This window comes from Gadus macrocephalus, chromosome 6, assembly GCF_031168955.1.
Source record: "Gadus macrocephalus chromosome 6, ASM3116895v1".
In the NCBI taxonomy this organism is placed as follows: Eukaryota; Metazoa; Chordata; class Actinopteri; order Gadiformes; family Gadidae; genus Gadus; species Gadus macrocephalus.
Window position 1 is genome coordinate 7291282 of NC_082387.1, and position 23974 is coordinate 7315255.

At 41.8% G+C, this 23974-nt stretch overlaps 1 protein-coding gene and 1 long non-coding RNA gene across 9 annotated transcripts; one reads left to right on the forward strand and one right to left on the reverse strand.

Annotated features, from left to right (window-relative positions):
• Positions 1–926: 926 nt before the first annotated feature.
• On the reverse strand, positions 927–23902 carry LOC132459339 (acyl-CoA-binding protein homolog). Of its 8 annotated transcripts, none has more exons than XM_060053793.1 (17): positions 21535–21659; positions 20093–20211; positions 19306–19430; positions 19048–19229; positions 18827–18951; positions 15206–15314; positions 7276–7369; positions 7042–7167; positions 6827–6928; positions 6637–6720; positions 5661–5768; positions 5449–5579; positions 5236–5359; positions 4961–5039; positions 4678–4771; positions 4319–4438; positions 927–3114 (listed from the first exon to the last, which is right to left on the reverse strand). In XM_060053793.1, the coding sequence occupies exons 1-17, from the start codon at positions 21564–21566 to the stop codon at positions 2994–2996; spliced, it is 1875 nt and encodes a 624-aa protein (XP_059909776.1). In that variant the 5' UTR covers positions 21567–21659; the 3' UTR covers positions 927–2993. The 8 variants fall into 8 exon arrangements, 7 of the variants coding, with proteins under 7 accessions (XP_059909776.1, XP_059909780.1, XP_059909781.1 ...); XM_060053797.1 differs by lacking the exons at positions 15206–15314; positions 18827–18951; positions 19048–19229; ... (1 more) ...; positions 20093–20211; positions 21535–21659 and adding exons at positions 7852–7960; positions 8066–8190; positions 8287–8468; ... (1 more) ...; positions 9183–9307; positions 9879–10036; XM_060053796.1 differs by lacking the exons at positions 927–3114; positions 4319–4438; positions 4678–4771; ... (6 more) ...; positions 7042–7167; positions 7276–7369 and adding exons at positions 11315–11996; positions 12211–12330; positions 13173–13266; ... (6 more) ...; positions 14760–14885; positions 14997–15090 and having other exon boundaries at positions 21535–21674.
• Positions 20284–20888, forward strand: LOC132459342 (uncharacterized). The gene is made up of 2 exons (XR_009526211.1): positions 20284–20644; positions 20681–20888. It is a non-coding gene; the product is annotated as an uncharacterized LOC132459342 (long non-coding RNA).
• Positions 23903–23974: the final 72 nt, after the last annotated feature.

Below are 23974 nucleotides of genomic sequence, written 5' to 3' on the forward strand. Positions count from 1 at the left end.
ACTTTCATGCTCGTTCATTGCACTCCTTCATTGAGCGTGACAAGACAGGTTTTTGAAACCTGCTTTAAACACTCAGTTTACGCTAAATTCGATTAAACAATTCAATACAATACAAATATAAAGTAAAAACAAGTGTTATCTAGCGATCCGTTATCTGTATTATGTTATTTGGTGTTCGGCAACATAAGCGCGAATGGTTTTTGAAACCTGCTTTAAACACTCAGTTTACTAGCTAAATTCGATTAAACAATTCAATACAATACAAATATAAAGTAAAAACAAGTGTTATCTAGCGATTTGTTATCTGTATTATGTTATTTCGTCTTTGGAAACATGAGCCGAATGTTTTTTGAAACTTGCCCGGCAACGGACAACCCAATCAAATCAGTTGTCAAGTTGTCAACAACTGATGACGTAGGCCGGTAAAATTTTCGCCCCCGGTACAATTTTAACGTGACACCACCTTGATTTTCCGGTGGTATTGCTCCGTTTCTCCCGGAGCACTCCGGATTCGTAAGCTCTGTTTTTTTTTTTTAAACCTGCCCGGCAACGGACGAAGCGATCATCTGTTGCCAGGCAGATTTGGAGTGGATTACGTATGGATGACGCGCCCGGTACAAATTTGGCAGCCGGTACAAATTTAGTGTGACAGCACCTCCGGGACCGGACGAAACTGTCCGGATCCGTATTTACCGTAGGGTGTGAATGGGCCTTTATGCTTCGTAGCCACAAGAGGATTACTATTTGGACTATTTCAGTGTTACATTGATATTACAGCCAGATAGTGATTGAAGCCTTTGTTAAAACATTGTGTGTGGGAGAAGAAGTCTGCATTTACAATGATTGTACGATATAAAAATTGGTGTCCGTGTTGCTGTCCAGCTTCAGCTCACTGGATTAGTTCTTTTATCTGCAATAAAAAAGCATTCTTTAAGCAGCATGTTAGTTTATTTAAAGAAGGATCAGGTTTACATTAGTAATTTTAGTTCTCTAAACAGTTTAACTATTTCACATAAAATAAAAACATTGCAGATTAGTGACTCATATTTCAATGTTCAATACAGAATTCCTATTTCACATTCAATAATCACTTCATTGGGTAGGTATTCAAACAAAGTCAACCAAAGCCTGAAATTCATTCAACATATAGGATAATTTTTGCTTTGCTTTTTAAAACATTCAGTGTTAGTCTAAAATGACTGCAGTATGAATGGTCACTCATGGACATTATAGTGAACAAACACACATCTCATCAGCAATATACTGTAAGTTTGTTCTTTAATAAAGTTCACTCATTGAACCTCATTGGACGGAGAACAAAATATAAGGGAAACATATTTTGTTTCACTGGCTTCAGACTTTCAGCAGTTAATAACAATTATCAGGCTAGTAAAATAAAAAATCATGAATGAACAAGGACAAGTTAATATACCCCTATACATTTTTGGCAAAATCTAAAGCCTTTTAATACGGAGAACAGAATATCCAGTTGAAAGTAATCAAGAGTATCAAGATTGAATTATCAATTATTTGTCACAAAATGCATTTCACTATGTTAGGAATGTACCTCAAATTAAAAAGGTACATAAATGTAATTGTAATGTCCATTAATATAGACCAGGGGTCGGCAACCCTAGGCACGCGTGCCAACGCTGGCACGGGGCAGCATAATCATTGACACACTTCAAAAATAAATAAAAAGCCCTTTTTGTTTTTTCTTAAATGCACTTTATTCTGTTTTGGGCAATTCCTACTAGTGCAAATATGCTTAAATTAGTAACAGAAAGCAGTGCTCTGAAATGGGATCAATTAATAGTTTTTAATGCTGTGGGTAATAGAGAAGAAAATATTTAAAATATTGTTGCAAGTGGCCTGTATGCATCGCCTTCACATGGTCTTGCAAAGCTGTACATGTCTTAAAGATATTGATGTGGATGGTTCCAACATTCTCATATATTCTCGTTTTTTACATTTCTCACAGTTCAATGTGTTTTTGAATGAGTGTCTGAAAATGGTGTTTTAAGATGGGACATATGTAATTATAATTTGCAAGCCCATGTTGCAAATATAAAAACCACAAAAACATTTAAAATGTTGATGCATGATTGTGGATGGACTATATGGAAATAGTACAATTCCAGGTCTTCTGGAAATGTTTTTGGTTGCTGTGTCATAATTCAGCGTAAATTTTTATATATTGTTGCATAAGGGACACTCATTAACGAAAAAATGTCGAAAAGGTTGCTGAACCCTGATGTAGACTACCCAATGCCCACAACTACTTGACTTGCTATTGTTCATTGTCAATAATTATGATTAAACAAGTTAAAAAAATTAACAAAATTGGATATGTGCCTGAATTAAACAGGCCACCATAAGATGTCGGCAGGAAGCTGAATGAGGAAAAGAGCAAGTGCTTAAGTGTTCAATATGTTATCATTAGGAAGACAAAAATATCATATGATAAAATATCATATGTATAATATAATGAGCAGGTTTTTTATCTGTGTGAAACGGTCACACCTTGATGAGCTTTGAGCCTCTGTGTTGCCAGTGTATTCCTTTGGAGTGGCGTGTGAAGCCTGTCCTAGGGCTGCTCTGCCCCGGGCGTAGAGGGCAGCTCAGACTCCCTACAGTCACGCTGCACTCAAAGTTCAAACTGTTTCAACTTTAGCCCAGTTCACATTGACCTCACCATGAGGAATCAGATTACAGCTCTGTTTGATGTTTTAAAACCAGCTGCATCTAAGCAACTTTCTTCATTTTTAAACCTAAACCTACATGTCGTATCACTTAGAAGGGTTGAACTAAAGGCAGTCGACAAGTTATGTCAAGCCGGTCGCTTTCCTGTGAGACTAAACCAACGGAAGCAGCGGCCTCTTAACATGGAGCATTCATGACAGTCATCTCACCTTTATTCTCAATGCCAAACCTGGGTTTCCATTTCTTTTCCTAGACGCTCATAGTGTGTGGACTACTTCAGTTATGGGTAGTTAGAGCTGAGATGTTGTGGCTAGGTGGAGAATATCATGCAGAGAGGAACACAGGGTCTTGAAGAGTGACTCTGTGTCTGTCTCTGGGTCAGACTTCCAAGCAGTGATGGACATCACAATCCTGCCGGTAGAGATTATCACATAAAATATACATTGCATGAAGTCAATGCACAAGGTAGCCATGATCAAAATAGATCATAGTTAATGCAACAAACAAAGCTATCCATTACTTATAATGCCGTGCATCACCCAAGTGGGTGCTACACACTGGTGGTGGTGAGTTAGGTCCCCCCCTTCACTGTAAGCGTCTTTGGGTCATTGAAAAGCGCTAAATAAATATAATGAATTACTATTATTATTATTATTATTATTATTATTATTATTATTATTATTATTATTATTATTATTATAATACAACCAAACTAGCTGTCCATTAACAGATTCAACCAAGCTAGCTGTCAACTTGCTAATACAACCAAACTAGTTGTCTGTTGACTTACAACCAAACTAGCTGTCCATTATCTAAAACAGTGGTTCTCAAACTATGGTACGCGTACCACCGGTGGTACACGATTCGCTATTTAGTGGTATGTAAAATAATAAAAAATAATAATAATTTTAAAAGATAATAATATCAAAATACTAGTACGAATGGAAATATATTAACCATCATATGATATCATTAAAAATGCGGTTTAAAAAAAAGAAGTGCCTTTCCTCTCATATTTTTATTTCAATATCAGCCTGTTCCGTAGACATCCAAGATTACAAGCCAAACTGACGGCAAGATATAAGTGCTACAATTATGAATGGTTCAAAACACTGCGGGAACTATTTGGAAGTGAAGTGCAGACAGGAAGAGAATATTTTGAGCAGAACTATAAAGAACTGTGACAGGAAACCGAGCACAGGTGTTAAGTGGTGGTATGTGTTGATGTCCTTAGAAATTAATTCATGAAACCATCGCATCTCAAACGTCATCTTACAACCGAATACGCAGCCTTCTCATTAGTCTTATAATTTTGTAATAATAATTAGGCTTTTTCAAAAATGTTGTTGGTTGCCTCCTGCTTGAGCTGTGCGTAGATGAATAGGGCCGCAGGCCAACGCAACTGTATTTTGTTTTATTTTATAACAACGGTCATAATGGTGGTACTTGGGGAGACAAATATTTTCTGAGATAGTACACGGTATAAAAGGTTTGAGAAACACTGATCTAAAACAAACCACCGATGTCCAATATAATAGCATTATAATGTGATGGTAGCTTGCATATGACATATCTACAGAATCTATACAGAATAAGCAACATAAATAGTTCTCACCGGTCGTCTCTGATTCGATAAAAGAATCCATAGCCATGCTGCACCATCGGAGCTACAGCACCCAGGACGGTAGTGTACCCGACCAGACTGGACGATAGCGTGAAGTTACCGCCGCCCCCACTGTAGACACAGAGACACTTACACAGACACACTCTAACCAGCCGGTATCCGGTGCTTCCAAAAAGCAAATGCACAATGTAACACACACACACACACACACACACACACACACACACACACACACACACACACACACACACACACACACACACACACACACACACACACACACACACACACACACACACACCTTAATGAGTGTTTTCAATTCATCAAGCAGGTTTGAGTTTTCACTGTACCTCTTGGCATAAAGTGGATCCATGAAGAGATGTGGAGTAGGAAGTCCCTCCTCCTTAGAGACCAGATACAGGCCCAGCAGATGCCTGTCAAAACCTGCAAGCAAGAATTGCGAAATATTGTGATATATATAATATTGTTTATAGTTGAATATAGTTTAACACGTATGCAATCAAAAAGTTACTCCAAGATGTCCACAGCTATTTTAGGAATGTCTTCAATACATTACAAAGATGGGGAATACGCACACAAATAAATCTCATGTCACAGAAAGAGGAAACCCACCTTCTCCGTTCTGGGCCAGAGCCATGAGTTTGTTGTGCTTGTTGACCGCCTTCAGCAGGGCTTTCCTCTTCACATCCTCCTGAGAGTTAAGATGAAGAATAATGAAGGATGTATACATATACTCAATTCCTTATCCTACTGTCACACACACACACACACAAACAGATTCACACACACACACACACACACACAGACTGACACCCACTCACACCAACACACACACACACACACACACACACACACACACACACACACACACACACACACACACTCACAGTGCACGTGGGGTCGGTCATGGCCTGACACCAGAGGACGGCCTCCTGGGTGCAGGGTCTCATGGTCTCCGTCCGGCCGTGGTAGAACCTGCGAGTCATTGCGGTCTCATAACAACTTCCTGGTCTGAAACAAGGGAGAGAAGAGTTGAGTCCAACAGGTCAGAGGATGTGTGGTGATGATGATGCAAGAAGGGCCTGTTCTAGGCTCAGTACCTTCCATGCTTTCGGTAGTAGGCTAACTGCATTGCCAGCTGAACAAAGGTATCAGGATGGAGTTTCCTCTGTTTAATGGCTTCTTTTCCAAAGGCGGTGAATGCATAACAAACAAGCTGCAGGTTTTGTGCCTGGGAAATCAAACAGAATATTAGTAAGTGAAAATAACCTTCAGATCTGGATCCAACCCCTAATGTTTGCTCCTTGCTCACCGTGTTCCGGTAGTGATGTTTTGCCCGGTTGATGTCACTTCTGACTTTGGCATCCACTGTGAAAACCAGTTCTTCAGGGAAAGGCATGGCTCTCACAGCATCAGAGCCCTGGTTATAAAGGACAGATGTCGAGGACAGATGAGACTTCTAAATGCAAAAAGCACACAATAGTTGTAGACAATTAACCTATTTTAATGTATGCCTACGCTAGAATCCTCTCTAGCAGAGTGAGTCCAGAATACAGTTAGACAGAGCTATTAAAACAGTTTCCCATCCGCCCCACAATACAGATGTCAATGATCAAACCCGGTAACGTTTACCCAAGATACATAGTTGCCTGTGTTTTTATCAAGTAGAAGAGTGCTTAAGGGGATGCCTCTCCCTTGTGACCGGTTTACCCCAAGCACAAAGATTGACATTAAGATGACTCTGAGGAAAGGTACTGGCTAGACAATACAACGAGCAGGAACAAAGCTTTAGATGATTTAAAGGAAACAACATATGGATTTTTACATCACATCCCCTAATCTCTTCAGCCAGCCTGCAGAACGAGAAGCTCTACTCCTACATGCTCCTCAATGTCCAAAACGGCTTGTAACGGCTTATCACACCACACCTGGTGGCATGTCGTGGGACCTTTAACAGACAGCCGGGTCACACGACTTAGCCCCGGTCCTGTGTAATGCTATGACGGGTGTGGAAGTTCCAGACGTTGGCGCGTAAACAAACAGGAACTAGATTTCACTGGCCTCCATGCTGTTTACTAACCCTATTTTCCAGTGGCTTCATTACTTTGAAAATGACACATCAGATAAAAAGAAAGGCATCCTTTCCAGCTGGGAATGGGAAATGGGTCAATCACAAATTTGAGCGGGTTTATAACAAAGACCTTGTTATCCATTATGGCCCGCATAATAAAATGAGCTGGAGTCTCTTTGGATCTACAGTAGGCCCACAATTTGAATGTGATGCTTACCGTCCACTCCCCACCTGTGGCTTCAAGTCTCTGGTCTATGTAGTAACACAGAGACACCAGAATCATCGCATCGTAGGGTGCGTGCTGGAACAGACAGTGAAGAGTTCACATTGAAGTTAAGGCAGTAAAAAGGTTGTGTTGTCCTCCCGTGCGAAGGGGTGCAGGAGGAGGATCAGAGATTGGAACTTACATCACAGTTGGATCCAAACGTGCCATCTGCGTATGAAATGGAGTTGTACGATTTGTCTCCCCAGCGAATGGTGGGGTCACCTGTTAGAGTTTCCAACGTCAGCTGGGATGTGGGTAAGAAAAATAAAGGCCAAAAAACGTTTCTTGTTGGAACACTATCAGTCAACATCACAATACACTGGAAGTGTTCTAGTGATCTGGTTCTGAAGTACGTACCGGGGTGTAGTCTTCTGCGGTGGCATAGGGTTTAGCTTCGTCCAGAGAGACAACAAACAGACTGCTTTGGATGGTCTCCAGGATGCTGGTGTTGACGGGGTCAAGGCTGATCAGATGCTCTCTGGCCTGGGGAGGTGGACAGAGAGGATCTTGATAACTGAGGTATGGTGAGAGGTTTGTGGCTACACAGTTGGGTTTAACAAACGCCTCTAATGCGGTACATGACAGCCTCACCTTGGCCCAAGTGGTTCTCTCTTCTGAGGTGAGGGCAGCGACCCCATCTCCTTCTGGCCCTCCTTCACAACACTCGGTCACGTACTGCAGCTGCCTAGAAGCATGACATGCATATCAGGGAAAGCCTCAAGATGTAAAAAGATCCAAGGGAAGCAATTAATATAACATTTTGACACCAACATTTAAAACTTTAAAAGTGCTCCAAATCCAATGCTGTATGTGCAAAACAACAAGCAGCAGGACTTATTACTGTTGCTATAATTGCAAACAATAGTGATACAGCAAACATAATAGTTTATAATGACCTGTAAGATAAAGGGTGATTCTACAGAGCTCCGTTTGTACGCATGCCCAGAGATTTATAAAACAACCAAACAAGAAGGTTGTTGAACTACCACCCACATAGTGAAAACGTCTCACATGACCTCCCCTCCCTCGGACTGAGCAAGCATTCACCTTTGGTACACTGGTGTGTGTGTGTGTGTGTGTGTGTGTGTGTGTGTGTGTGTGTGTGTGTGTGTGTGTGTGTGTGTGTGTGTGTGTGTGTGTGTGTGTGTGTGTGTGCATCAATGATACCTCAGCAGCTCTGGAGGAGTTAGAATCTTTCCATCATGAAGAGCATCAAAGGTAAAGATTCTCCCACGACGCATCACCACAACATGGGAGGGACAGGGGCCCTCACTCTCTGGGAGAATCACCAAATAAAATCACACATTTCATTGCCTCATCTTAATGTCAACGAAGGAGAGGGATGGGGGCAAATACTATTGTGATGAGGAAAATACAATACCTGTTTTAAAGTAGTTGAGGATGGTATCCTTGGTGACTCCAGGTACCTTACAGGTGCAGAACAGCATGCGGTACTGGTCCATGTCCAGCCCTGATCGGCCAGCCTTATGAGGAGTCATCCTCTCCCTAACAACAAACGTGAAGACCATCCATCTCATTCAGCCCCTGCACCATCAGGCACAGAGCAAACACCCCTTTGATCTGCGATATCTGTGATCTTACGTGCGGATCAGGTCCCAGTATTGCAGCATGTGCCACAGGCCAACACTGCTCCTCTGTAGCTGAGTTCCCTCAGCGGGGGGCCAGCAGTGCTCCAGGTAGGGGGCCGGTCCTCCAAAGTTGACGTTGAGCTGAGAGGGGGTCCGGACCTCCAGGTAGGCCGTGTTCAGCCACCACTCCTCCAGCTGGGGGACAGAAAAACAAAGATAAATGATTGCTCAGAACGCAAATCTGAGCTAATCTGCTAAAGCAGAAACTGTAACAGAAAGTAAACTCATAGGAATTTATAGGAAACTTGAGGATAACCAACACTCCCACGCGACATGTTCTCTGCTGATATACAGTGTATAAATGTATTATCAAGTGGCAATCTTTAACATAATCGGTTCACAACTAAACTCAATGTCCCATTAGTGTGATTTCGTACTAATGAGCCTATAACGATCTACGTCGCAAGCCAAACAACTCTTGAGAATATCAATGCTTGATTTCCTCTTGCTTCTGCATTGGATCATTTGTCTGGGTATTAAAAGGTGCTGAAGGAGAGATTTGAGAGTTGTACAGAGAGAGACGTCAGGAGAGTGGCGCCAGGTGCAGCCCTCACCCAGTTCCTCCTGGTGCTCGCTCTGTGGAGTAGTTTCTGCTGCAGGACTTGACCAACGCCCTCTTGGAAGCTCCTGACATTCTTCACTGTAGTCTCGTACTCCTGCTCTGTTGCAAATGGACGCACTGAGGAGAAAACAAACCCTCCAGAATGAGTGCTCCCGGCGGTTTATTGGTTATGTACCTGGGCCTGGTGTATGAGGGCCATCACAACTATTTAAATCACAACTATGAACAAATACGGGAATACAGATAAATCTATTTGGTGATCACAAATCTGTTTAGTCATCGTCTACCTGCATCCAGGTACTTGGACAGGCTCCCCTCCAGCGAGGGGACGGGAAGAGGAGGAAGGCTGTCCTGGTACTGAAAGGTCCGCTCTGGCAGAGTCCCTGACATTTGATGTGCCATGATGTTTCGTCTTAAAGCGGAAAACAAAACAACTAGTTCAATCTTAAGGTAAATACTACTTGAATATATTAGAAACTTAATATGTACTTACTTATGTTTACTTAAATATATGTGATATATATATATATATATATATTAAAAAATACATATATATATACATTTACTATTATGTTATATGAATAATGGTATATTAATCAGATGATATATTGGGTATTATTTGACGTGTGTCTCTGTCTGTAGTTAATAGTAACGGGCTGCTCTTTGTGTGTCTAACGATTCACAGTAACGTCCTCCTAGTGGCCCTTAATGACACTTGCTTCTTTGGACACCTAATAATGTTTGAGTAATTCAACAAAAGTATGATTTGCAAAGTGAAAGTGAATGGTTTAGTGTTAATAAACGGTTATGAACTGCTAAAAAGGGTTAGGCTACGTTTTGAAAAAAAGAAAGACGATCGTGTTCTATACAATGTTAATATCTAATCATGTTAACGGGGTTTCTGGGATCAGAGAGGCATCGGCGGCTGCATGTCAAACCGATTACATTACGACAACAGCAATAAAGTGAAGACCAAAACTCACCTGTTATTCTGTTTTGGACATTTGTGCTCAGTACGACTTTCGCAGGCAGCTTCTGAACCCCTTCCTCCGGGCGGACTGTGGTGGATGTACGCTCTTCTGTGCTCATTAAAGGAGCAGTAGACGGGTTCATTAAAGGAGCAGTACCCGGGCTTTCACCTTTGCCCCACTGAGCGGCAGCAGACCCGGAAGTCGCCATTGCCCATGCCTGATATTAGGGCATGCTAATGCTGTAATCCGTTTGGTACGTGCAAGTTGTAAATTGCACATCTCCCAGTTTTTTTGCGGCATTTGCGGAGGCACGTCTCCTTTTCGTCATAGTAGCTTTCCCGTTTCTCATTGGCTAGTGATTGTTATTGTTAGCTACATTAGCCTCTTTAGCAAACCAGCTCGAAAACAAACAACACAACTTTACATTGTATTGCACGCACAGCAAGACCGTGCAATGCATAAATTGGTGACCGGCATAAAGTAGCAATGTAATCAAGTGTGTAAGAGCATTTTAAATCTACATTAAAATGACCATCGTGATACAAATACAAAGAAAACAAGAAGTGTGCATTTTTGTTGACGACAAGTACGGTTGGCCTCACTGAACTCGCTCTACTTTCAAAGCGACGAGATACTACGAAGAAAGCTGGGAGATTTGCAATTTACAACTTGCACGTACCAGCATACCATCCAAATGGATTACAGCATAACCCTAATATCCATGCTTGTCTCGGTCATGTCTAAAATGTGGCCTTATTTCGTTACATTACGTATACAATAGTGTGACATTTTGTCGCTAAAGTATAAAGGTCCCGAAAGGTGAAGATAATCTAAATATATGAATCTACCAGTGAATTTAGTTTGCCGTTTGCCTTTTTTTCCTTTGCAAAACACAATAGCGTCTTGAAATGAGGACAGATTCCTTCCAGATTAGTCTTGTGGTAAAGACTGGACATTTGTTGATATCCCACACTCTTATCTGGCCTAGTTTCACAAACTAATTTGATGATATAACAAATAAACTACTTTGAATGTCAAGCTGTGACACGCTTTTCCTGCTGATTTGTAGGGATTGTCTAAAAAGTGGATACAGCAATATGTAAGACTGCAATGTCATTTAAATTACAGTACTAAATATTATTTTATTGTGATCAGCGCTCATTTTCACTTCAAAACAAACAGCAATTGGTGCCTATATTTAATCAATCATTAACACACAGTAGGCCTACACACTCCTTTGATTTTTGATAACTGCCATTTTTTATGCATTGTCATAAAACAAGTTTATATATTTCATATTGGTGTGAATATGTTGCTTATGGTTGCTTGTTTTTTCATAGCTCCCTCAATTTGCATTGGATTGACCTCAAAATACTTTTATATATTCAATAATATCCCCACGTTACTTTTAGTGTATCATATAAAGGAGCAGAAATCTGACACATTGGTAGCAATATCCATCTTTATTCATCTTTATAATCGGCAGCTTACCTGTACTTTTTTCCATCATGGGTCATTTCTATTTACACTGAAATAAAGTATAAATAATGAACTACTAATGAAATCTAGGCCTAGTTCTTATATCAAACTTTTTTACTCTTTCATAAAATAATTTAAATGGAACAATCTTTCCCAGTAAAAGTCATACCGATTTTTGACAACTGAGGAACAAAGTATGACCTCTTCTGATATTTCCACTGCAGTGGTTCCAGACACAACAAACAATTACTCTGGTCCAATAAGTTCTAATAAGTGCTACACTTTCCAAAAAATACAGCTATTTTTTAATTTATTTTTTCAAAGACTGGAAGAGCTCTAATCCCTGATTTGAACTTTACAAAACTTTACAGACATCACATTTTAAAATTGTTATCCTACACAAGGGACTCTTTGGCAGCAGTACAATGTAATACAATATAATTATGCAATATTAAACTAGTTTGACTTGAATTCAACTTGAATTTAACCTAAAGATCTGAAGAAGGCTATTGACAGTTCAGTGCTTTAGGTTAGAGCTGAGAGGTTGTGGCTGCCTGCAGAATATCATGCAGAGAGGAACACAGGTTCTGGAACAATGACTCAGCATCCGTCTGAGGGTCAGCTTTCCAAGCAGTGATGGACATCACAATCCTGAAAGAAGAGCAGAGTTAATATTGAAATTACAATGTTTAAAATGGCAGACATAATCATTGTTGGTCAAAGATCCAACTAAGCCCCAAATATGCTATGATGCCCAGCCTTTTAAGCAGACTCTTAAAATATGAATGTTTGATAAAAAAAGATCTATATTCATCAGTTGCACAGTAAATGCTACTTAAGGTAACTTATCAAAGTACCTTCCTACCTGTCATCTCTGATATTATAGAAGCAGCCGTATCCATGCAGTACCATTGGAGCCCCAACACCAACAACCGTTTGGTACCCGACCAGACTGGACGATAACACAAAGTTACCACCTCCACCACTGTGGAGACACAGACACACTTACACATACACTCTCAAACACTGCCGGGTTCCCCGAGCTGACTATACTAGAGGCAGCAAGGATGCACACTGAATTACAAACTGCCTGCCTTAACAATAACTCAAAATAATTCTTCACACTTTAAATAGGCAGTGATAAGATTTAACTCCATGCATTTTCCCTTTTGCTGTGAATGCAGAAATCTAAATGTATATTTCTTAAACATCAGAGGACCAATTGTTTTGAAGAATTCATACATGCCTAATCATAAAAAGAATAGTGAGAAGTACTTCGGAAATACACGTCAGCATTGCATTTCCTATGACAACTCCATCGAACGCTAGGGAACTGGAATTTAAGTCTAGCAGGTGAAACTTATAGTAGCGTTAACTTCTTTTCACCCTGTCCCTCAACAAATCAGACTCTAGCATAGCAAAAGAAGCCCAGAGTTCACATTGTCAGAGTATACTGTAGAAGGTAACTAGACAAAGAGTTCACATGGTCAGACTATAGAAGGTAACTAGACAGAGAGTTAAAATGGTCAGCCTAGAAAAGAAAAACTTTTCCATCCCAGGTGCTGCCTGTTGAAAGTGGTCATCCCCTTACTACTTAAAGGATGCACTCTGGGTAACCAATGGTTGTATCTTTATATTAATACATTCTGCTTACGTGGGAAACAACTGCATTGTCTGCATATTCAAACCAAATGTAAAATATTATCAATGGATTTCTTATTTCAAGTTGTGTACCATGCGATGCAATGAATAATTGCATAATAAACTATAAATAAATACATACATAAATGAACATAGGTTAAGCAGGTACTGCAGGCGTAACCACACCTCTTGGCATAAAGTGGATCCCTGAAGAGATGTGGAGTAGGAAGTCCCTCCTCCTTAGCGACCAGATACAGGCCCAGCAGATGCCTGTCAAAACCTGCAAGCATAATCCATTCATATTAGCAGTAATAAACTATCGAGATAATAAATATTGTTTAAAGCAAACGCCATAAATCATTTCTCTCCCAACAAAAATTAACAACCACATTAAGATGACTAATAATGTCCGTAAGAACATTATAATTAAATAATCAGTGCCATTAATTACTGCCATTTTCTCTGGCAAAATAATGACAAAACACATGGATAAACCTCATGACACAGAAAGAGGAAACCAACCTTCTCCGTTCTGGGCCAGAGCCATGAGTTTGTTGTGCTTGTTGAACGCCTTCAGCAGGGCTTTCCTCTTCACATCCTCCTGAGAGTTAAGATGAAGAATAATGAAGGATGTATACATATACTCAATTCCTTATCCTACTGTCACAATTTAACACACAAACACACACACACACACACACAGACGCACGCGCACGCACACACGCGCACACGCACTCACACTCGCACACACTCACAGTGCACGTGGGGTCGGTCATGGCCTGACACCAGAGGACGGCCTCCTGGGTGCAGGGTCTCATGGTCTCCGTCCGGCCGTGGTAGAACCTGCGAGTCATTGCGGTCTCATAACAACTTCCTGGTCTGAAACAAGGGAGAGAAGAGTTGAGTCCAACAGGCCAGAGGATGTGTGTTGATGATGATGCAAGAAGGGCCTGTTCTAGGCTCAGTACCTTCCATGCTTTCGGTAGTAGGCTAACTGCATTGCCAGCTGAACAAAGGTATCAGGATGGAGTTTCCTCTGTTTAATGGCGTATTTTCCAAAGGAGGTGAATGCACAACACACAACCTGCAGGTTGTTTGCCTGGGAAATCAAACAGATGAGATTTAGTCAGTGTAAATTACATTTAGATGGGTGATTATAACAACCAGGGTTGCGTACTGTCTCACCGTTTCCAGGAAGTGTTGTTTGGCAAGTTGGACATCATGTCGTACTCTGTCATCCAGTCTGAACAGCAGCTCTTCAGGGAGAGATATGTCTCTCACCATATCTGATCCCTGGTAAGAAAAGTATGTGTAATCCCATGGAATTTAGTTCCATTTGGAATTTGAAACAAGCAATGGTATGTTTCAAGCCAAAAAGACTGCATAGCTGAATGGCTTACCTTCCACTTCCCACCAGAGGCTCTAAGTCTGCAGTCTATGTAGTAAGACAAAGACACCATAATCATGCCATCATAGGGTGCATGCTGGAACAGAGTTTCACAGGTTGGGAATTTATGAAGAATGGCGTGCGAGATTACAAGAGGAGATTTTGAGATGAAAACTCACGTCACAGTTGCATCCAAATGTTCCATCTGCATATGAAATGGAGTTGTACGATTTGTCTCCCCAGCGAATGGTGGGGTCACCTGCCAGAGCGGCCAAAGTCAGCTGAAATGCCAGCAAAAAAATAAAAGCTCATACTGTCAAAGGTTTTATCAGTCAACATCACAATACACTGGAAGTGTTCTAGTGATCTGGTTCTGAAGTACGTACCGGGGTGTAGTCTTCTGCGGTGGCATAGGGTTTAGCTTCGTCCAGAGAGACAACAAACAGACTGCTTTGGATGGTCTCCAGGATGCTGGTGTTGACGGGGTCAAGGCTGATCAGATGCTCTCTGGCCTGGGGAGGTGGACAGAGAGGAGCTGATAACTGAGGTATGGTGAGAGGTTCGTCGTTAGCTACACAGTTGGGTTTAACAAACGCCTCTAATGCGGTACATGACAGCCTCACCTTGGCCCAAGTGGTTCTCTCTTCTGAGGTGAGGGCAGCGACACCATCTCCTTCTGGCCCTCCTTCACAACACTCGGTCACATACTGCAGCTGTCTAAATACAACAGGACACAAAAACATACAGATACATGCAAAAGTACATTAAAGTACGTTTCTTGTGGTACTGAAGCTTCAAAATATTTATGCGTGTGTGTGAGGGCGTGTGAAACCTGAGCAGCTCTGGAGGACTTAGAATCTTTCCATCATGAAGAGCATCAAAAGTAAAGATTCTTCCACGACGCAGCACCACAACATGGGAGGGACAGGGGCCCTCACTCTCTGGAAGAATATCCCAGAATAAATGCTACAGTCACACTAACATACACCCCCTTGTGAACGATCACACTTACTGCTGGACCTCTTCCTACTCATGCCCATATTACCAATAGGCACTAATACCCTAAGCAGGGCACATCGCTCAATTACCGCTTCGTCAAATCAAGGCTCCCAAAAACATAGTTGAAACAACATCCATATTTCCTCCTGCCTGGACTACGGCAACTCATTTCTCAGAGCGTTTACATGACACTCAAGAAAATCGAACTATTGGCTTAGTCCAACTATGATTGGATTATTAAGATGCATGCATACACCTTAGTCGGACTAAAATCGAATCGAATCCGGTTTATTGATAGTCAGATTAAGGCCCCTAGATTGGGTCGGTTTAGCTCAGGAGGTAGAGCAGTTGTCTCGTAACTGAAAGGTTGCTAGTTCGATCCCCAGCTCCTCCTAGCTGAGTGTTGATGTGTCCCTGAGCAAGACACTTAACCCTAACTGCTCCTGACGAGCTTGTTTGTCGCCTTGCATGGTTGGCTCTGCCGTCGGTGTGTCAATGTGTGTATTAACCGATGTAAGTCGCGTTTGCTAAATGCCCTAATTGTAATTGTAGATTATTCGATTGATAGTCGAATTAAGCGTGCATGTATACGGTAAATTCAATTGGAAAAGGATTTTGCGTTCTGCGCATGCTCGAGATCTTTTCCCCGGGCCGTGAGCTGGAAGTATAAGGAGACGATAGTCGTGTTGTTGTCGCCGTCGGAAAACGAGAAACGGCGATTTATTTAAAAAGGTGGCGAAGAAGATGGAGGAAGCTGGTGTCGTGCCAATGAAGTTAGCCCCTATAAGAAGTGTATCATCATCAACATGCATTGAGTACACACTACGCTTCTGTTAAGAGAGTAGCGTATGTGTATGCGCGAGAATGGCAGTGTGTGTGTGAGTGACTTCAGCGAGTGAGTGGATGAGCGAGGAGAGTGAGCGGTTGCGCGTGTCAGTTTAGTGAATGAACGAGTCCGGTTGTGTCTGTGCAAACGAGTACTGTAAAATTAGTGGAATTACGAATAAAGTACCCAGCCTGTCAAGAATCGGTGGCCGCTTCATTCCGACCTATAAGCAGACCCACTGCCGGTCAAAGTGAGGGGTGTTACCCCCGAGAGAACATCGGCCCTGGAGGTAACGTCTCTCCTGTGCTCCCCGACTACAGTCTGGGAGCCGACCGCAGGAAAGGTTTAACACTTCGATTTTTCACCCTAGGCTGAATTAAGAGTACATCTTTCTAAATGTTGGTCATCAACTGGGTTGTAAAGTAGTAACTTTGGGCACATCTGTCAAAATAAATGTTTTTTTCTTGTTTATTCTATGTTTATTCATTCATTGCACCGCGGCCGAACTGACGTGGATATTCTCTGATATTATGAATCTTAAGGACTGTGTCGGGTTCTCCGACTCATAGTGGGGCGTAATCTTGGCCATGCTGGAGAAGGAATTGGGGGAAAGGAACTTTGGCTATGACTCTCTGAAGTCCAGATTGAAACGTGACATGGCGGAGAAAGGGATTGTTGCCGTATGCGGACGCCCGGAGGAGTTGCTCCGCCGCTGCCGTAGGAGTCTGCATACAGGTCAGAACAGTGGAGCGTCAGAGAAATTACACTGACCCGAAGTGAACTGACAGCTGTCTACTGAAAACTTCTTTCTCGAATGCCGCCTGAGTTTCTTATTGCTAGTGACGTAAAGAGGTCAACCGGTGGCTCTATTACCGCTACTTGCAATGGGTACAGCGCCACCTATCGTACCGGGGTATGAAATGCGTTGGCCAATGAATCGATTTTCTCACCGCCATGTATGCTCGGACAATTGCAGTTATCCGATTGAGGTGCATAGTCAAACTATGGCTCTAATCGGATTAAGCTGTGCATGTAAACGTACTGACTGACTTACCTAACGATGCAGCAGTTGCCTGTTTACAGTCGTTCCAGAACACGCAGTACGACTCCTCACAGCACTGGATGTAGGGGACACATCCCTCTAGCTCTGGCTGATTACACTGGATGTAGGGGACACATCCCTCTAGCCCTGGCTGATTACACTGGATGTAGGGGACACATCCCTCTAGTCCTGGCTGATAACACTGGATGTAGGGGACACATCCCTCTAGTCCTGGCTGATAACACTGGATGTAGGGGACACATCCCTCTAGCTCTGGCTGATTACACTGGATGTAGGGGACACATCCCTCTAGTCCTGGCTGATAACACTGGATGTAGGGGACACATCCCTCTAGCTCTGGCTGATTACACTGGATGTAGGGGACACATCCCTCTAGTCCTGGCTGACAACACTGGATGTAGGGGACACATCCCTCTAGTCCTGGCTGATAACACTGGATGTAGGGGACACATCCCTCTAGCTCTGGCTGATTACACTGGATGTAGGGGACACATCCCTCTAGTCCTGGCTGATAACACTGGATGTAGGGGACACATCCCTCTAGCTCTGGCTGATTACACTGGATGTAGGGGACACATCCCTCTAGTCCTGGCTGACAACACTTGCTCCCCATCCAGTATATAATTAAATTCAAGAGAGTTGATAACTTTCAGATACCTAAATGAGTGAGGCTCCACCTAACATTTCAGAACGCCTCGACATTTATTCTAATCAGAGAATCAAAAGTGGTTAACAGTTCCAGGGTCAAGGCTTAAAACAAACATGATCATGCTTTGACGCAGTGGAACAAACTCCCCCTTAGTATCAGATCAGCACAGTCAGTGCAGTATGTATGAGTTTATTTATGAAGATATATAGTCAAATGCTTTAAAGGAGACATATTATGGTGTTTTCCTAACAAGTAAACATAGTATTTGAGTTCGAGAAAACATGTTTTTGAAGCTGTTTGCGGGAAATAGCTTTTAGGAAAAAGAATCTCGCCTGCCGCTATTCCCCTCTTTTTCAGTCCCTTGCGAATGCGCTGTTGCTGGTGTCTGTAGCTCTGTTGCAAATGAGCTGCTGCCCATTGACCAATGAGCTGTCGGACTGAACCACAGGATGGAGAAGGGATTGTTGCCGTTTGCGAACTCCTGGAGCTCTATATCTAAATGATATAATATGATATAATAATAATATTATATATGAGTATTTATTTATCTAATATTATATCTAATATCACGGCCAAAAGCTATGTGCACCTCGGATGATATTATGAATCATAAAGACTATCATTTATATTTTGGTTTCATTTCTCTATGTATGACAACTTCTGGAAATCCCCGTTTTCATTTTATTTTCTGTGTGTTAATGGTCTGTGGAACAATTTTGCTATGTTTGCACCTACATTGCATCGTATTGTATTTTGTGTAGCACCTTGTAACTTTGGTTTTGAAAGTCACTTTAAAATAAAGTGCACGATTATACTTATTTATTTCTGCAGGATGGAGCGTTTTACTTGTCTGTAGAGTGAAAGATAGTGATTTGGACCAAAACATTGATTAAAATCATTAAAGCAGGAATGTTACCTGTTTTAAAGTAGTTGAGGATGGTATCCTTGGTGACTCCAGGTACCTTACAGGTGCAGAACAGCATGCGGTACTGGTCCATGTCCAGCCCTGATCGGCCAGCCTTATGAGGAGCCATCCTCTCCCTAACAACAAACGTGAAGACCATCCATCTCATTCAGCCCCTGCACCATCAGGCACAGAGCAAACACCCCTTTGATCCGCGATATCCGTGTTCTTACGTGCGGATCAGGTCCCAGTATTGCAGCGTGTACCACAGGCCAACACTGTTCCTCTGTAGCTGAGTTCCCTCAGCGGGGGGCCAGCAGTGCTCCAGGTAGGGGGCCGGTCCTCCAAAGTTGACGTTGAGCTGAGAGGGGGTCCGGACCTCCAGGTAGGCCGTGTTCAACCACCACTCCTCCAGCTGGGGGGAAGGGACTCTTGATAAACGCACCACATTAACTAACCCAACCAGTGACCACATGTGGACGAGCCCTCACCCAGTTCCTCCTGGTGCTCGCTCTGTGGAGTAGTTTCTGCTGCAGGACTTGACCAATGCCCTCTTGGAAGCTCCTGACATTCTCCACTGTAGCCTCGTACTCCGGCTCAGTTGCAAATGGACGCACTGAGGAAAAAACAAACCCTCCAGAATGAGTGCTCCGGCAGCCATATCATGGTAGTAAGGGCCCTGGTGTTCCAGCTCCTCCAGGTGTAACCACTCAGAAACCTGTGCTTAACACTGAAACCATAAGTTCCGTTAATCCTTTGTGGAGCTGAAGTTCAGCTCCACAAACTTTTGCCTAATCATTCAGAATAGGCAAAAGTTAAATTTACATACGCTAATAGAAAAGCAGTAGAAAAGCAACAACAATGTCTACACCCTACCAGGTTATTGACTGTTAGCAATGCTGCCCTCTGGCAGACGCCAGCGGATCATCCAGACTCATAAAGGGTCCGCACCCCCAGGCCATGAAGCTTCTCATTCAGCAGTGAATCATTACCTAAATGACCACACACCTGCTCATTATGTACTTCAACTCAACAGCACATTCACTGGTAATCAAATTACCAATCTGGGTTTCCTTTATTATATATGCATAAATATGTACACAACCACTTGACATGCCAATATTCTATTTTTTATATTGTAACCTAGCCCTTTACTGGGATTTGATAAATACAACTCTTGGATCTAGTACATTAACATCGCATTCCCCCACCAGGTTTTGTCAATATAAACATTTAGAGCACAAACAGGACGATAAAACACGGTCTCTTCTTTCTCACCTGCATCCAGGTACTTGGACAGACTCCCTTCCAGCGAGGGGACCGGGAGTGGAGGGAGGCTGTCCTGGTACTGAAAGGTCCGCTCTTGCAGAGGATCTGATAATTCATTCGTCATCTCTCTTTAAAGTGTTATAGGGACGAGCAAGTTTTGGGTTGAGTTAATTATTTATTTAGTTTTTTATAGCCTACAAGCAGTGGTGTAGTCTACGTGATACGCAGGTATACGCCGTATGCCCACTAGGAACGCACCAGGATTTGCGTATACCCACTTAAAAATGTGCACGGATACGTATCAATCGTCTTGTGACAGATCTTTCACTTCTGTGTTTATTTTTCGCAAATACCGGTTGGGTATAACTGCAATAAAATACTTTAAGCAGGGGAAGTTATCTCCTACATTCACCATTCATAAAATCCCCCCTTCGCGCTCTGCCCTGTCTCTGTTACGAAGCGCGAAGCTGCCCCTGCATCTCTGCACGTTAGTTGGCGGGCCGAGCCCCTCCTTCTCGCGTGTGCGTGCGTGCGTGCGCGTGTGCGTGTGTGTGTGTGTGTGTGTGTGTGTGTGTGTGTGTGTGTGTGTGTGTCCAGTCCTCCCATATTAATGTGTAAACCACATAATAAGTAGTCAACAGAAGACAATGTTTTAATCCCACTTTATATCTCCTTGTTACTTTTAGATGAGAACCCCTGGCCAGCCTTTCAGACTGGGTGTCAGGCTAGGGAATTTAAAAACAGGCACCCTTGGTTAGAGTGGAGGGGAAAAGAGTTAGGTAAATGTCAGCCAACATACAGTTGGTATACACAATTGAAATTCATAATGTTAATCACTATGCAAATGAGAGTATAGCTAATTCATGGTCATTTTTAAGGTGCAGTAATTTCACACTTTTACACTATTCAATTACTGTATGGTATGTTAGATAACAAAAGTAAGAGCTCAAATTAGAGCAATTGAAAAAGTGAAACATTAGTCTCCTGTCATCTCCTTCTCATGCACTGGTTAGCCATGGTTGTAAAGAGTTCATTAAATTATTTTGAGTAGATTTTGTCCTTGTTTAGCATGTGCTATTGCTACTATAGATATACAAAGGACAACTCGTCATTTTTGTGTTCTATTTGTTCATACTGTTATTAAAACTGATAAACCTACTCAGCTTTCCATGATTGTTGATAATCGTTATACTCTTAAATCAGTGGGTTGTAGACCCCTGCGTTGGTGAGTGTGGTGCGACACCCCATAAGCGCCACACACGTACACGTACCGGTGGGACGGGATTGTACGAGGCTGGGAGGGAATCATCACAGTATACCCACTACAATAAAATAGACTACACCACTGCCTACAAGTATTTAGTAAGCTATATAAAAGGATCAGTTCCATAAAACCTTAAGTTAAACTCGGTCACATTTTTTACATTGGTTTAGTTGAGAGGTTCAACTCACCCTCTAGATTGCGCATTAACGATGATCTCATCAGTTATTGTAGTTGTAGCTGGAAGTTTACATATAGGTTGTTGTGCGCAGTATGCCCTCTGCGCAGACTGCAGTACGACGTTTGTTTCCCGGAAAGTTCCCGGATGGCGTTATTGCGCATGTCTGCTATATCCTCTGTTATTTCTATTAGCAGTTTTTTTTTGCACTTTCCTTCCCGTGAGGCATTTGAGGATAGGAAGTTATTTTAAATATGCATACATTGCAGAGACTGAGACTGAGATATGGCTTAACAGGTCATATAACACTTATTTTATTTCCATCTATTTTATCTATTTTGACTCTAACCCTGTATTACTTTCCCACCTTTGTATTGTAACTGTTGCACAATAATTTCCCTCGGGATAAATAAAGCATCTTGAATCTTGAATATTGTATAACATCAATATTCCCCATTCCAATACGCATAGGGATAGATGAAGAATGAATGCAAATGTTGTTCCAACAATATTGGGTGCACTGTGTACGATTTAGACAGTTCTACTTAAACCTGCAATATAACCTTTCTACTGCAGCTATAACTCAATGAGAAAAATATCTAATCTAAAATTTCTAAAGACACGCACACACACACACACACACACACACACACACACACACACACACACACACACACACACACACACACACACACACACACACACACACACACACACACACACACACACACACACACACGTCAGACAATAACTTCCAATATAATAATGTCTGAACACAAAAGTAAACAAAGAAAAGTAGGAAATGTTCAAATGTTTATTTTGTAACATTTGAACAAGTTAGTTCATCATTTAAATAGCATATTGTTCAATTAGTCATTCTTTGCAAACAAATAAAACCATTAAGAAAACCAAATTGAAAAAAAATTGCATCATATTTGTTTGGGTGAAATGCAGTGATCACACATTTATGTTAACACAACATAGGATAGCGGCTTTGTAGTATGGGTTGTGCACCATGTATATAACAGTCGTGGTTTAGCATGTTTTTTTTTACTAATCTCACATCCCATGTTTTTGGATTAATTCCTTTGCCAGTGCGATGTAGGCAGACATGGCATCTTCCTTTGACATTCCTGAAAGAGTGTGTATAAATGTAGATAGAAGTCAACAACAAGAACCAACATCATTTATTTCTGTTAAATATCTCCCTCATTTGAATAAACCCTTGGCCATGATCATCATAACTGCAGCAACAATACAGATTCATGGTTTAAGCATAACTTTTTATCCCTTTGCCGGCCAATTTGATGTGTCCGAAATGCAAGCCATTAGAAATGTAAAGCGTTTTAGTATACCTTTCCTTGTGTTCCAATACTCCCACTTTGCTTTTCCTTTCATATCAGTCATCCCAGGTTTATCTTGTAAAAAATATGAGAAATAGATACAGTTTATCAGACAAGTAAATTAGCTTTACAAAATGTTAACATGATAACACTCTAATTTCACATCCCATTAATGTGCCAGCCCCGTCCTGTATATGAAGGCATACCAATGTTGATGTCTCCCACGACAGCTTGTTTATAAAAGCCATACAAGTCCAACAGCTGCAGGTCGGAAGGCCTGGTCTTCATCTTCTTCACATCCTCTGCTATCTTCTCAAATTCAGCCTTATTAAGGGAAGGATTGAGACACGTTGGTGACTGACCCATGGCATATTTAGTAACAAGTACGTGTGCATAAAGATTTACTTCATGTTTTTGCACAGCATGTGCTGGAGTGCATATTTTAGAGTATATTGACGTACAATATGCATTAGTAGTCCTTAATCCAATACAATTGGTATCCTACAATACAATGTATTATATTCTGGTAACTTTACTGTGTATTCTGAAGCTTTTTCAAGTATACAATGACTGCAAACAAATCGATACTATCATTCATATTGTAACAAATTCTGCCTGCAAGTAATAATTAATAAATAATTCTCCATCTGCAATTTGAGACAGGTGAATTGCATAATCATCTCATCGCCAGATATTTGTTACTTTGATCCTTTGCTTGTTAGATGCCCATTTTTGTTGATCTCATCGTAACACACCCATTGCAGTGCTTAGCCATCACGTTGGCCAAATACTAACGTTACCACAGGTTAATGTCGAAACGAGCCTACAGATAAACTACAGATTGCTACAGTTAAACTCCGAGTTAAATATCATGGACCTAGCCTACCTGTTGAGACATGTTCTTTCCTGATTCTTAATGCTGTTCACCACAGGACCCTACAGCTTCCAGTCTCCAGTTCCTGCAGCGGTAACATGACTGGAGCTGTCACTCAGTGTGGTTCGAGAAAAAGGGGGCGGGACAAGAGAGTCCTCTCTCTGATAGAGCCCGTTCATTGGTTGTCCTTCATCTTACGGAACAATGCAGCATAGAGAAACATATTGACATATAA